At 48.6% G+C, this 14,493-nt stretch overlaps 2 protein-coding genes across 7 annotated transcripts in view; one reads left to right on the top strand and one right to left on the bottom strand.

The window, feature by feature from the left end:
• Positions 1-8,369, bottom strand: part of PRKCA (protein kinase C alpha) — a 187,017-nt gene extending 178,648 nt beyond the window's left edge. For all 6 annotated transcript variants that reach the window (XR_014544416.1, XR_014544417.1, XR_014544418.1 and 3 more), the window contains exon 1: positions 7,986-8,369. Coding sequence is in view for 2 of the 6 variants with exons in the window: in XM_083598717.1 (XP_083454843.1) it covers positions 7,986-8,158 (173 nt within the window). In the remaining 4 variants the exon portion in view is untranslated. The remainder of the gene's footprint in view (positions 1-7,985) is intronic.
• The window catches only part of APOH (apolipoprotein H), a 351,268-nt gene that overhangs the window by 283,266 nt on the left and 53,509 nt on the right, over positions 1-14,493 (top strand). The window lies entirely within an intron of this gene.

Genomic DNA, 14,493 nt, shown 5'->3' with positions numbered 1-14,493 from the left:
ATATAAGGATGCAAGACAGACGGAATTTCTACCAGTTGACAAAACACAAACATGAACCTCTGTTATTTATTTTGCTAACATGCATTTCGGGGGGGGGGTACATTAAGGAGCTCATATACAAATACTTTCCTCATAGGTGTTTATATACAGATACTTAGTTTATACTACTCAAATCTACTTGCTAGGAGCAGCCTGCAACACTGTAGGATGGCACACACACAAGTTTTTTCCACAGTGTAGTGGAGACTTCAAACACACACACACACACATTTACTTTGTTTATATGCAGAAATCTGTGGGAATAAAATTAAACACACAGAGGAATTCAAACAAAGCTTAACAATGTTGTTTGTGAAAACCGTCCTGATATTGACAGTGTTTATTTTAACCACCATTTTTTTTATATACATGCCACCTTTAAAAAACACTGCTGCAACTGTCTCAAGATAGCCGGATTGTTGAGGTCAAATGCAATATAAGCAATAATGCTAAATTAACAACTAAATTGATGCCACTGAAAGTTACTAATACGTAATCAGAGCATCCCTTTTTCGTGTTTTTAAAAGTTTCTATACTTGACAGAACTAACTTCTAAATAAAATGAGTAATCAAATGATATCACATAACAGATTACTTTATCTCTGATTTATTGATTTTTAACACAGTTAAAGATAAGTGCAGTACACTTGCAACCTACACACATTTAGCTGGTGCTAATTCAGTTTTACGAACTTGGCAAATAAAATGGAATGGAAAGCAGGCAGGTGTACAGAAAAAAAATACTTTGGCAATCCCACCCTCTATTGCACCCAATGTGTTTTGACTATACACAATTTTGGCTTTAGGTGCTCTTCCTGGAATGTAACCCCTGTGTAAGTTGCGGGCTTACTGTATTGAAAACATAGAAGCAAAGCAGGAAAGGGTAAAGGCTGCAATTTCTCCCTTCCTCTCTCTCTATATATATTAGTAATAAATTGAAGTTGAGTGGTACAGACTTTTTTCTGATCCTTCATTGAAGGGGACCAAAAAGTGGTGGTTCCTCCACTAGGCGCGCGCGCTCTCTCTCTCTCTCTCTCTCTCTCTCTCTCTCTCTGCAAACACTCTACAATTAAACATTTTTTTAAAGCTTAGATTCTGCTTACAAGCATATGGGAAAAAATTGCAACATTAAAAAAAAAGAACTGATTGGGTGACAATGGTGTTAACAGTGCTGCCCCTTTAGAGAACAGCTACCCAAATTTTGTATTTACAATTCACAGGTTTTCTGAAGTTTCCCAGACTCTCATTAAAAAGGTGCCTATATTTTATCTCTGAAGCAGAAAAAGGTTACTGCATGCTGTCTCTGAAGAATATTAAAAATCCTTCCTAGCTGGAAAAGGCAGTAGAACACAACTTTTCTTGTCACCTGCCAGCCACAGGATATGTTTCCCCATTCAAATGCACCCTGTGATTAAGTGCCTTTTATCAATGCAGTTTTAAAATGTATTTGCTATCATTATAAACATGATTAAATGGGCCCTACAGCAATTTTATATCTATATACCCCTACTCTTCTTTTTGTTTCATTTCCCCCCCCCAAATAATTTTCCTCTTCTAATTACATTAAGTAAATTGAGCATTATTTTTAAAATGTAAACAGCTATATCATTTTTATCACCTCCTCATTTCTCTCTCCAAAGTTTTGCATGCCCATATGATGAATTTCTCAACAAGTACAGAGAAGTGGAATGATATGCAGTAGACCCATAGGACAATCCTATCCATTTTAATTGGGTTTGTCTTCCAAAATAATATTGGGATGCTTTTAAATCACTGGAATTGAATGCTTCTTAACTTGACTGCTTCAACTGATATTTTAAGTGTGTGTTGCATTAATTATGTAATCACATCATTTAACTTATTTATTGTATATTATTGTTTTATTTCAATTATATTGTAAACCAGCCTTGGGATAAATATCATGAAGGGCTGTAAATGCAAACATATATGTTTACTTGGAAATAAGCCCCACTGTATTAAGCAGAACTTACCACAAGTAAGTGGGCATAGGTTTAGAAAAAGGCTTTCCCCTGTGATAGGATGTCAAGGCCAAGAAAACTTTTGTTTTGGCACTTCTTAGACAACACTTAGTACTCAAAGTCTGATACTACAAACACAAAATATCTAAAGTATTAAGGGTTCATGCATTCACAATCCATACATTTTCCTTTAATGCACATGCAACAGAAAGTTCTCAGCTTTTGCTTGTGTGTATTTTAAAGGGAGACACTGGAAGCTACCCTTGTGCTCTTCCTAACCAAGGCAATACAAAAATATTTAGTAACAAACACTGGATCCGAAGTATCATCTGACAAGCAGAATGCTTTCTTCAGTAGGGCTTCCTCCAAAGTACAGGCAACCCCCCATTTATTGGGGGGGTTACGTTCCGAGTCACCTTGCGTATAATTTAAGCATCCTGCAAACACCCTCTGAACCTCTGGGAATCCTAGAAAAACCCTTTTACAAACCAGCAGCCCTACCAGACAGGGTAAGAATGGTGGCAATTGAGGCACTCAGTCTTCCTCATTGCTGAAGGATGATTTGCAAACAATGACAAGCAGGGTGGACCGGTACCCCCTGTGGGTGAGACTCACTTGGTGGAGCTGATGGTGTCTTGAGGAGGAACATGATGATGGGCAGCTGGCGCTTCTGTCTCTTCAGTTGGTCAGGACATTTTTGGGCAGCCTCATGGTCCATGGATGCAGTTTCAACACAGGTGCCAATGTTCTTCAAATCGAAGCATTGTTTGAAGTGGGTCAGCAAGCCAGAACTGGCTCAGAACCCCTTCTCAGGCTGCCTCAAGTGCACATACAGTATGAGAGTCTTCTTGCGCAAGGTGCTGCCATCAATGGGGATATGCTGGCGGTTCATGGCCTCTAGCCACAGATTCAGTGCCTCATGTGCCTTCAACAGGGCCTCATCCTGCACATGGCAGCTGTAGTTGTACATGCACTCGCTGCCTCCAATGCCTGGATTTTCTTCTCCCGTATCTTAACGGCACTTAAGCTGGATTCTTTCCTGCCAAACTTGCATGCCACAGCACACATGCTCATGCTGCCTGCTAAACAGTCCACAACTTCCAATTCCTCCTCCAGCATAGGCACCACTCGCTGTCTCTTGGGTTTGTTTGTCATCCCCCAAAGAACATGACGATGCTGTGCATTTAGGTGCCATCTCAAAGAACGGCTCAAAGAAAAAAACACACACCTGCAAAAACTCCAACACAACCCCTCTCTCCCAACCTCTTTCCTCAAATTCAAACTCTCCACAGGCCTCAATCCTTGGTGCAAGGGCTCTTGGAACTGCAATTGTGAAGGCCCATGGGATTGGTAGGTGCTGTTCCTGCGCCTTTTCTGGCTTCTTCACGCCTCTTCTGGGGCCATTTTGGCCATTTTTAAATTCACTTCTGGCTCGGCATGATGCGCATACACACAGTCACACACATGTTGAATGTGTGTAAAAGGAAGGGTTGCCTGTGAGGATAGACCTGCAACCCAGAAGTCCTAAGGTTCTCTCATAGCTGATACTTTGGGAATGGTTGAGTATCCAGTCCATACCAAGGGCTCTCAGACAAATAAATTGCAGCATGCGAATAAAATGGATATATTTGGATGCAAGCAATTCACAATAAGACAACATGAACACTCGTTTTTCTTCATTCAAGATGAGCCCAAGGTGCACAACCATTCACAGTCTAAACCACAGCCAGATATGTGCATGCAAACGACGTACAACACCACTTCAGCTAGCTGGCATTGTAACAGCCTGGCATTGTCTCGAGGAAAGAAAGCACTGCTTTATCCCCTTGTGGCTCCTGAGTGGTTTTTATTAGTTTCCTCCGTATCGGCTATGCACATAAATCTTATTTATGAGTATGCACATCTAAGAGGTGCAATCTGCAAAAGTATTTTCAAATCCCCTTGCCCACCAGAGGCAGCAACAGGAAACACAAAAAAGGGAAACACCAAACTCAGTGCAAGAGATCCAAGCAATCTTGTCCTAAGCAACTGCAGAATCATAAGAGTTTGTAAAGTGGCAGGGCTGTGTAAGAAGAAGGGCAGCATGCACACAAATGCTTATATGCATGAAGTGGTTACAGAATCAAGGTTAAGTGGAACAGCTGCATGCAAGCACGGTGTACATGACATAACCCAGGTGCTAAAGGGGAATATATATAGGAGAAAGAAAAACTAAATGAATTCAATGGGTAGGACAACTTATGCTGCAGTTAAAGAGAATGCACTCTGTTATGAGTTCACTGGCATCTTATGGCAGCTCCTGAACAAGTGTATGGGTGTAGGAAGATGCTAAGATGAGGGCCAAAAACTGTACAGTGGTACCTCGGGTTACATACGCTTCAGGTTACAGACTCTGCTAACCCATAAATAGTACCTTGGGTTAAGAACTTTGCTTCAGGATGAGAACAGAAATCACGCAGCAGCAGTGGGAGGCCCCATTAGCTAAAGTGGTGCTTCAGGTTAAGAACAGTTTGAGGTTAAGAACGGACCTCTGGAACGAATTAAGTACCTAACCAGAGGTACCACTGTAATTCAGTCCTGGCATTGGGAGGTCCTGTGGAGAGATGGGTGGCTCTTGGTTCCAGAAACAGGTAATAGCACAGTTTAGGTGTAGTCTTTGATTCGAATTTATCCACAGAAACTCAGGTGGCAGTGGTAGCTATAAGTGAATGCCACCTTTGGCAGGTACACCTACAATGTCTGTTTCCGGATCAGGATAGCCTGGCCGCTGTGAACATTCGTCTAGACTGGATAGTGTGAATCTGCTCCATCATCTGGGACTTTGCTTGAGGTTGGTCCCAAAGCCAGGGCTGCTGCAGAATGCTGCAACTGTGTAACAAGGTTCCTCAGTGGAGTATCCTACCACACACATATTACACCAGTACTAAAGGAGCTGCATGGGCTGCCCATAAACTACAGGGCTAAGTTCAAGGTTTCCATGTCTGCCAACCAGGATACCTGCAGGAGCCATTCTCTCTCCCTGAATATTCTGCTCAGCTGCAGAGTTCGTCTGGGTTGGGCAACTAGCATGAAGGGCCTTCTCAGTGGTAGCCCCCTTCTTACAGAATCGCCTCCCCTCAGAGTTCTGACAACTGCAAATATATTTTAGCACTTCTTAAAAGCCTACTTGTGCATTCCAGCCTTTTCTGGAGTTTAATGTTAGGAAAACACAAAGCAACTGATAGCCCACAGCATCACTACAGGGAATTTCCATCAGTGAGTTTAAGAAATTTGAAGAAGGGTTCTCTTTATCTCAAGTGAAATGCAGTTGGAAGTCTCACTAGATAAAGCTGGTGCAGTACAGAGCACAATAATGTATAAGATTTTTTCAATCCCCAGGTAGGAATGGGAGAGAAATCTGTCTGAAGCCCTGGAGAGCTGCTAGCAGACAGGATGAACAAAACTGAGCTAGATGGACCATTGGTCTAACTCGGTACAAGGCAGCATCCTACAACGTCCTATGGTAAGATACAAAATCTTGTATCTATGGTCTGTGCAACAAAGAAACTTTGTGTATGGAAAGAGGAAACTCCAAAAAGCCGTTTTGCAAACATGAGACATAGAAAAAGGACCGTTGAGGGTGATGGAGGAAGAGGGTGTCTTGCATCTGTTTTGTATTATTATTGTTGTTGTTGCATTTACCATATTTTTCCTTCTATAAGACACCCCCAGGTATAAAATGCCCCCTATTTTGGGGGACTCAGATTTAAGAAAGGGGGGGAGATATATCCGTGCATAAGACATCCCCCTAATTAGGGGGGAAACCTAGTCTTATACACAGAAAAATACGGTATATCCCATCTTTTTGTCCAAGCAGCTCAATGGAGAGTACACAATTCTCCCCCTCCTCAACTAATCCCCACTGAGAGGCAGCGACTGACCCAAAATCACCCAGTTAGCTTAATGGCCAAGTGGGGATTATGAACCCTGAACTCCCAGGTCTTAGTCTGACACTCTAACCACTACACCATGCAGCTGCTTACAGAAGTTGCCCCCTGTGGCGGAATGGTATTTAGAACGATCCCTTAAGCAGATGTTGTTGGTGTTGTTTGCATATAACACTTTCAGTGTGGGGATGACAAATCTCACTCCAGATGTTTCTGCTGTGATGTTAGGAGAGTTATACAGTGTGCAATCCAATCTATGACGATGTTGCTCCCCAGTTAACACCAGTTCCTTGACTTCCTGATCTGGGGTGGGAGGTGAAGGATAGAAGAGTACTTATTGTGGTGCAACAGTGGGAAAGAATCTCACACAAAATAATGAAATAGCAAAAGAGCAGCCTTACACAGTTAGACTTGTGATCCATCTAGCTCAATACTGTCCACACTAACTGGCAGCAGCCCTCTACGAGCTCAAGCAGGCAACATTCCAAGTGCTACCTGGAGGTGCCAGGAACAAAAACCGGGATCTCATATGGAAACAACAATGAGATGCGGAGGACAAGGTTTCTGTGTCTCTAATAGTTGCAAAGAAGATGGAACTTTGAGAGATGCAGAGTGAGAAAATGGGCAGCTTGTCATGCTAGAGTTGAGAAAATCTGCACTTCCCAAACAACTTGGAAAAGATGGGTCACTCCAAACAGCATGGCCAATGGCCAGAGATTATGGGAGTTGCTCTCTAACAAAAGCTGACAGCCAACCATTTCCAATCACCGCTGGTGTAGAGCCTGGTCTGCATCTGCATCAGTGCAAATGGATTTTAAGTGTCCAGAGGGGGACAGGGTGAGACTGTTTTAGAAGGAAGCCGACTCAAGGACCAAGAAGAGGATTGTAGATGGAAGAGAGAGAGTGTGTGTGTGCTGGTCTGCACAGGAAGACTCATATTGGAGTTGCTTTCATATCAGTGGGAGTGATGAACGGAGTTCTGGATACAACCAGCTTCCTCTGGAAGATACAGCTGGTGTGGCTCTCTCTTCAGCGCAAGAGTGTGGCGGCTGAGAAGGAGGGGGCTACAGAGCCTTCCCTTTAAAAAAGAGTGTCGTTTCAGGATCCCAGCAAAACGGGTTGAGTCGTAGGAGAAGTTTTTGGTTCTGAGAGCATGGTACTGGGTGGGGGTGGAAGTCTTTTACTGTATGAAATCAAATGGGCTTTTATGGGGTGTGCATGCATGTGTGGTACAGAAGGTCTATCTAAAGGCACTAATCCCCCCCAGATGTGGTCAGCGGAGCGGTGAAATGGACAGAAGGACTGGTGTTGGGGTTCTTTCCAGATGTGCGGAAATGGGTTGACATATTTGTGGGGTGGGAGGGAGTCAGCTCTCTTTCCACGTGAAAAAGGTGCTGCACTACATCCCCCAAGAGCCTTAAAGTAGAAAGATCCTTCCTGGCAAGTTGGAGTGCAGGAAAACTGAGTCCATTGGGTCAGCCTGGCCCAGAAGTGTTTGTGTGCCCCGATGAAAAATGCAGCGCCACATGAACCACCCCACACAGGGGTGGTGCCTCCCTCCTTCCCTATCTGTAGGAGGAAAGTAAGAAGGAGAGACGCCTCCCATACATGCGACTGCATGGGGCGGGGAAAAGAGCTCCTGTCAGCGGGGAAGCAGTGCGCTGGGGTCTCATCGAACCGACGGAGCCCCCGGAGAGACGGCGAACCTCAAGCGCTTCCTCCTGCCGGTGGAGAGAGAGAGAGAGTCTCTCTTTCTGCCCCAAGTCCTTCACCTGTGAAGTCTGCCGAGCGGCTGAAGGGAAGGAGATGACTAACAGCGCTGAGGCGGCGCGGGGAGAGAGCCAGCCAGCCTGCCTACCCGCCCGCCCGCCTCGCCTGCCTCTCCGCGAGTGGAAGACTGCGAGGCTCCCGGCTGGAGGAAAGGCAAGGCGGCGAGAGAGTGCCGCTGGAGTTCCCCCTCTGCAGCCACCGCAGCGCAGCGCCCGCTTCTCGGGCGGGGGGTTGGGGTGGGTGGGGGGTTGAGGCCGCGCTCGCTCCTTACCAGATGAAGTCGGTGCAGTGGCTGCAGAAGGTGGGCTGCTTGAAGAAGCGCGCGATGAATTTGTGGTCGCGAACCTCGTGCACGTTCTTCTGCCGGAGGGCCCCTTTGCGGGCGAAGCCCCGCGCCGCGTCGGGACCCGCGCCGGGCTCCGGGTTGGGGAAGACGTCGGCCATGGCGCGCGCCCCCGCCCCCCGCTCGCTCCTTCGCTCCTTGCTTGCCGCGCCGCGTCGACTTTTGACTTCGCCTCAGCCAGGAAGCGCCTCCTTCCCTCCCACTTCTCTCCCTCTGCCCCGTCCGGCAGCCGCCGACACTCTGGCAGCGGCGGAGATGGGCGCTGCCTCCTGCCCGCTCGGGCTCCTCCTGACGTCTGAGCCACGCGCAGCAGGCAGGCGGGGGGGAGGATCCCTTTCCCCGGGCCAGCCCCCGACGGCTCCGCCCGCCCGCGCGCTCACTGGACCCCCTGCGGCGGGGGGGAGGGGCCACCAGAAAGGGGAGGGCCAGCGAGCGCCGGAGAGACAGAGAGAGAGCCGGGGAAGCCCGTCTCTAGGGCAACAAGGCGGCGTGTGGGCGACTCCCCCAACTCCGCGGAGGAGGGAAGAGGAGGGGTGGAGAGAGGGGGGGAGGGAGGGAGGAGGATGGCGCGCGCCGAAAAGGGCCCTCTTCATTGCTTCGCGCGGCGCCTCCCCTCAGCAGCGCCCTGCGAGCGAGCGCCCTGCTCAGCACCTGTTGCATTCGGCGCTCAAGCAGCCGCACCTCGGATCGCTTCAGTTTTTCAAAATAACGCGCTTGCGTGTGTGCGCGTCGTCGACGTGGCGCTTGAGAGACTTTTTTGCCACACGTGGAGAAGAAAAAAAGTCACGCGCCGGACCCTTATTCCCTCACGTTGAAAGGCACTCAAAAGAAATGGGCCCGCCGCCCTGCCCATTTATTGACTGCCCTCCCGGCTCCTCAGCGCGCTGATCGGGCCCAAAAGGTGCCACCACGGCTTCCCGGAGGAACGCATCGCTTCCAGCCGGTTCCGTTTGGGATTGTTTGCCAGCCAGGCTGGGGAGGGGAGAGAAATCCGCGGGGTGGACTCCGAACTGTCCTTGGCCAACTCGTGTTCACGTGCCACGAGGGACTGAGCTTTCACGTTGCGCGGACCACACCTCCGTGTATACCTATTGCCACACCGAGTCGGGCAAGGAAGCGTCGCCTCACGTGAGCGAGGCACAAGCCTTGTTGGCGCGCGAGCTCCGCTCCTCGCTTCCGAGACTGCGGGGAGACCCCTCTGCGCCTCGCAATGCCCGGATATAATGCCAGCCGGGGCACAAGGAGCCGTTCCTCGGAGGTGGCACAGCCAAAGCTGCCTTCAGCTTTGCCGCTGAGCGCGGCGTCGAGAACAGCACTCGGCCCCCGCCCGGCGCGCGGGAACCTGTTGCTTCACCCTTCCTTCCTCTCAGACCAGGGCACCGACAGACCGGTTCCTGACACGACCAGGCGGCGGCCCCTCCTCACGTGGGTGGGAGCGACTGGGCTGCGGGGATTTGAGGAGGGACTCCCGCCTTCAGGGCTGAGGCGAACGGAAGGGGTCGGAGAAAAGGCAGCAGCCGGAGTACTGCGCCCTCTTCTCCCTCACACACACACACACACACGGCGGGCCACAGTTTCTCTTTCCGAGTTTGAACGCGAAGAAGGCTAAAAACACCCCGCTGCTCCCGCGTCCCTCAAGTCTCTAGAAAGGTCTCTGGGCGGGAGGAGGAGCCGCGAGGGGACTGACAAGTCGCTCCTCAGCAAAAAGGCCGGGACTGCAAACAATCCGCTGGGTCTACAAGGGCAGCCGCGAGTCTCACTCAGGAGACTCCGCGCATGGAATCCCCGTTCTTACATAGGGGAAAGCAGCGCCCAGAGCGCGCAGCTTGCTTAATTCTAAAGGGCTTTTTTTCCCTTCTAAAATCCAGCAGGAGCCCAGAGATCCTAGCAAAGGAGCCAATTCCTACGCGCCGAGGTCCCTTCCTCGTCGTCCCCCAGAAAATATTTGAGGGGGCTGGAACTCACCACCACCACCACAGTTGATGGGCAATACCATGAATTCATCATGCGAAAGGCTGGGCTGGATGAATCCCTAGCCGAAATTAAGATTGCCGGAAGAAATATCAACAACCTCAGGTATGCGGGTGACACAACCTTGATGGCAGAAAGTGAGGAGGAATTAAAGAACCTTTTAATGAGGCTGAAAGAGGAGAGCGCAAAATATGGTCTGAAGCTCAACATCAAAAAAACCGAATATCATGGCCACTGGACCCATCACCTCCTGGCAAATAGAAGGGGAAGAAATGGAGGCAGTGAGAGATTTTACTTTCTTGGGCTCCATGATCACTGCAGATGGTGACAGCGGTCACGAAATTAAAAGACGCCTGCTTCTTGGGAGAAAAGCAATGACAAACCTAGACAGCATCCTAAAAAGCAGAGACATCACCTTGCCAACAAAGGTCCGTATAGTTAAAGCTATGGTTTTCCCAGTAGTGATGTATGGAAGTGAGAGCTGGACCATCAAGAAGGCTGATCGCCAAAGAATTGATGCTTTTGAATTATGGTGCTGAAGGAGACTCTTGAGAGTCCCATGGACTGCAAGAAGATCAAACCTCTCCATTCTGAAGGAAATCAGCCCTGAGTGCTCACTGGAAGGACAGATCATGAAGCTGAGGCTCCAATACTTTGGCCAACTCATGAGAAGAGAAGACTCCCTGGAAAAGACCCTGATGTTGGGAAAGATGGAGGGCACAAGGAGAAGACAGAGGACGAGGTGGTTGGACAGTGTTCTCGAAGCTACCAGTATGAGTTTGACCAAACTGCGGGAGGCAGTGGAAGACAGGAGTGCCTGGTGTGCTCTGGTCCATGGGGTCACAAAGAGTCGGACATGACTAAATGACTAAACAGCTAAACAACAACCATTCAAATAGTGTGTGTGTGCCCTGCCATGTGATCAATTATGCGGGGCGGGGCTTATCTGCCCCCCCCCCATATTTTATTCAAATTGGCTACCCTGTGGCTCCTCCACCACTTGGAGCGTGGCTTGTGTTGGCTCAGAAAAATTCACGCTCCTCCTCCTTGGGCGGGCCTGTCGCAGGGGTGCCAATTTGAAGGAAATATTGGGGTGGCCCAGGTAAGCCCCACCCTGCACAATTCATCACAAGATATGGTCACACACACCATTTGAATGGCAATGCTCGTCAGCTTTGGGGGGGTCCTGCCCATCAAATATTTTAAGGAGGGCAAAGATACCTCGGCCCCCAGGAGTTGGCTCCTATGGTCTCTCAGGTTTGTTCTGTTGTATTCTGTTGGAAGCTTCCCAGAGTGGCTGGGGCAACCCAGTTAGATGAGCTGTGTGTACAAGAAATAAATTATCTTTATTTTATTGATGGCCGCAAAATATACTGCTTGTGTTAGACAGCAGAAGCCCACCCTCCCCAACATTCACAAAGTTGGGCTGATGCGAGTTGTAGTCCAACAACATCCAGATAGATTGGGAAGCAGCAGCAGTTTGCCTTTGCAACCGTCATAGCAGCAATCCATAAGGAATTGTTTATTTTTTAAGTGGATGCCTTTTTCCTCTTCCAATGACTCGCTATTCCCTACTGTTGTAAAGTATTTTCCTTTTATTTAGCACAGACCATCAAGCTTTTCTGGCCAGTGGGCACACATTTGCAAACCAGCTAAACTGTTGTGAGCACTGTACACAACACCCTTCGGCCACACACACATTCCGGCCAATTCAAAAGGCTACAAAGGAATGATTATTTCAAGACTGTGGGTAGCAAGGAAGCCTCTGCAGGGACATACGTAGTAACCATGTAACCCTACTCTGGCAAACGTCATTTGTTACACTGCAATGCAACTGTTAGACTTAGTAGTCAAAGTGCGGGTTGGGGGAGTTGTTTTATTTGTCGCCTAATACAAAACATCTCTAGATGACTCATAGACAAATTTTAAAAGCAACCATCAAGTTTAACAATAAAACGGCACACCCCCCACACACAAACAGCAATAAACATGATTATTATAATCCCTTCAAAGCCAGGGAGAAGAGGTGCAACTTAACCTGACATACAGAGTGTACCACATAGGCCTTGCTGAGGATGCATTCGAAAAGGCCCTCTCCTTAGTCACCCCGTCTCCAAATGTATTTCACAAGAGGTACTTGGAGAAGGGTGTCAGATGATGAACTCGGGGTCCAGGCATGTTCAAGCCAGGGCATAATGGATGAGGTTGACCTAAGAAATCCCATCAGCTGTAGCCCTGTGCAAGGATGGATGGCGGCTAACAGATTGAGGTTGAATCCTGACAAGACAGAAGCACTGTTTTTGGGGGACAGGAGGCGGACAGGTGTGGAGGACTCCCTGGTCCTGAATGGGGTAACTGTGCCCCTGAAGGACCAGGTGCGCAGCCTAGGAGTCATTCTGGACTCACAGCTGTCCATGGAAGCACAGGTAAATTCTGTGTCCAGGGCAACTGTTTACCAGCTCCATCTGGTACGCAGGCTGAGACCCTACCTGCCCACAGACTGTCTCGCCAGGGTGGTGCATGCTCTGGTTATCTCTCGCTTGGACTACTGCAATGCGCTCTATGTGGGGCTACCTTTGAAGGTGACCCGGAAACTACAACTAATCCAAAATGCAGCAGCTAGACTGGTGACTGGGAGCGGCCACCGAGACCATATAACACTGGTCTTGAAAGACCTACACTGGCTCCCAGTACGTTTCTGAGCACAATTCAAGGTGTTGGTGCTGACCTTTAAAGCCTTAAACGGCCTCGGTCCAGTATACCTGAAGGAGCGTCTCCACCTCCATCATTCTGCCCGGACACTGAGGTCCAGCACCGAGGGCCTTTTGGTGGTTCCCTCGCTGTGAGAAGCCAAGTTACAGGGAACCAGGCAGAGGGCCTTCTCGGTAGTGGCACCCGCCCTGTGGAACGCCCTCCCACCAGATGTCAAAGAGAAAATTAACTACCAAACTTTTAGAAGACATCTGAAGGCAGCCCTGTTTAGGGAAGCTTTAAATGTTTAATAGGTTATTTTATTTTAGTGTTTTGTTGGAAGCCGCCTAGAGTGGCTGGGGAAACCCAGCCAGATGGGCACTGTATAAATAATAAATTATTATTATTATTATTATTATTATTATTATTATTATTATTATTACTTCTGTTTGAGCAATGGGGCTCCCCCCTAACTCCCAGCACTCCTCAAAATTAGCTTAGCGGGGTCAGGAGAAGTCCAAGAACAGTGTGCCAGAGGAGGGGGAGTCTAGCAAATTTAAATGCTTGCATTGATGGAACTATAAAAGTGACATTGGATTATTCCCAATAATATTAAGTCCCATACAATTACTGTGATATGAAAAAGATGAGTGCGCAGTGCGTGTCTGGAACCTCTCAGTGGGTCTACCCAAAGTGGGTGTCATGCTGCGCAGAAAACGGTTGAGTCAGAAAACTGTTTAGTAAAAGAAAAGAGGACAGGATGCTGTTGTACCTATTGCCTCACACAGCAGCCACAAAGGATTACGGAGTCAAATGCAATTTCCCACCCAGGGCCAGCAGAAGCCATTTTGCTGCCTGCAGGAAATAACAAGGTGGCCCTCCCCGTTTCCACTTACAGTTCCAGTTCCAGCTGGACTGGCAGTCGAATCTTATTTCAACATTTGTGTTAGGGACAGCATCCTTCACCTGAGGCCACATGGTGCACACACATGCAGCCCTACCCTCATTATTATTATAAATAATAATAATAATACCCCACCCATCTGGCTGGGTTTCCCCAGCCACTCTGGGCGGCTTCCAACAAAAGATTAGGTAAAGGGACCCCTGACCATTAGGTCCAGTCGCGGACGATTCTGGGCTTGCAGCGCTCATCTCACTTTATTGACCGAGGGAGCAGGTGTACAGCTTCTGGGTCATATGGCCAGCATGACTAAGCCGCTTCTGGCGAACCAGAGCAGCGCACGGAAATGCCGTTTACCTTCCTGCTGGAGCGGTACCTATTTATCTACTTGCACTTTGATGTGCTTTCGAACTGCTAGGTTGGCAGGAACAGGGACCGAGCAACGGAAGCTCACCCCGTTGCGGGGATTCAAACTGCCGACCTTTTGATCGGCAAGTCCTAGGCTCTGTGGTTTAACCCACAGCACCACCCGCATCCCAACAAAAGATTAAAAATGCATTAAAACATCAGTCATTAAAAACTTCCCTAAACAGGGCTGCCTTCAGAGTCTTCTAAACATCAGATAGTTGTTTTTCTCTTTGACATCTGATGGGAGGGCGTTCCACAGGGTGGGTGCCACTACCGAGAAGGCCCTCTGCCTGGTTCCCTGTAGCTTCGCTTCTCGCAGTGAGGGAACCGCCAAAAGGCCCTCAGAGCTGGACCTCAGTGTCCGGGCAGAACGATGGGGGTGGAGATGCTCCTTTGCCTCCCTGCTACTTCTGCCCTCCACCACTCGCTCCCTGAGGCCACCACCTCACCCTGCCAGACACCTGC

Source organism: Podarcis filfolensis, assembly GCF_964270895.1.
Source record: "Podarcis filfolensis genome assembly, chromosome: 2".
Taxonomy (NCBI): domain Eukaryota; kingdom Metazoa; phylum Chordata; class Lepidosauria; order Squamata; family Lacertidae; genus Podarcis; species Podarcis filfolensis.
This window is presented reverse-complemented; position numbering and strand designations above follow the sequence as displayed.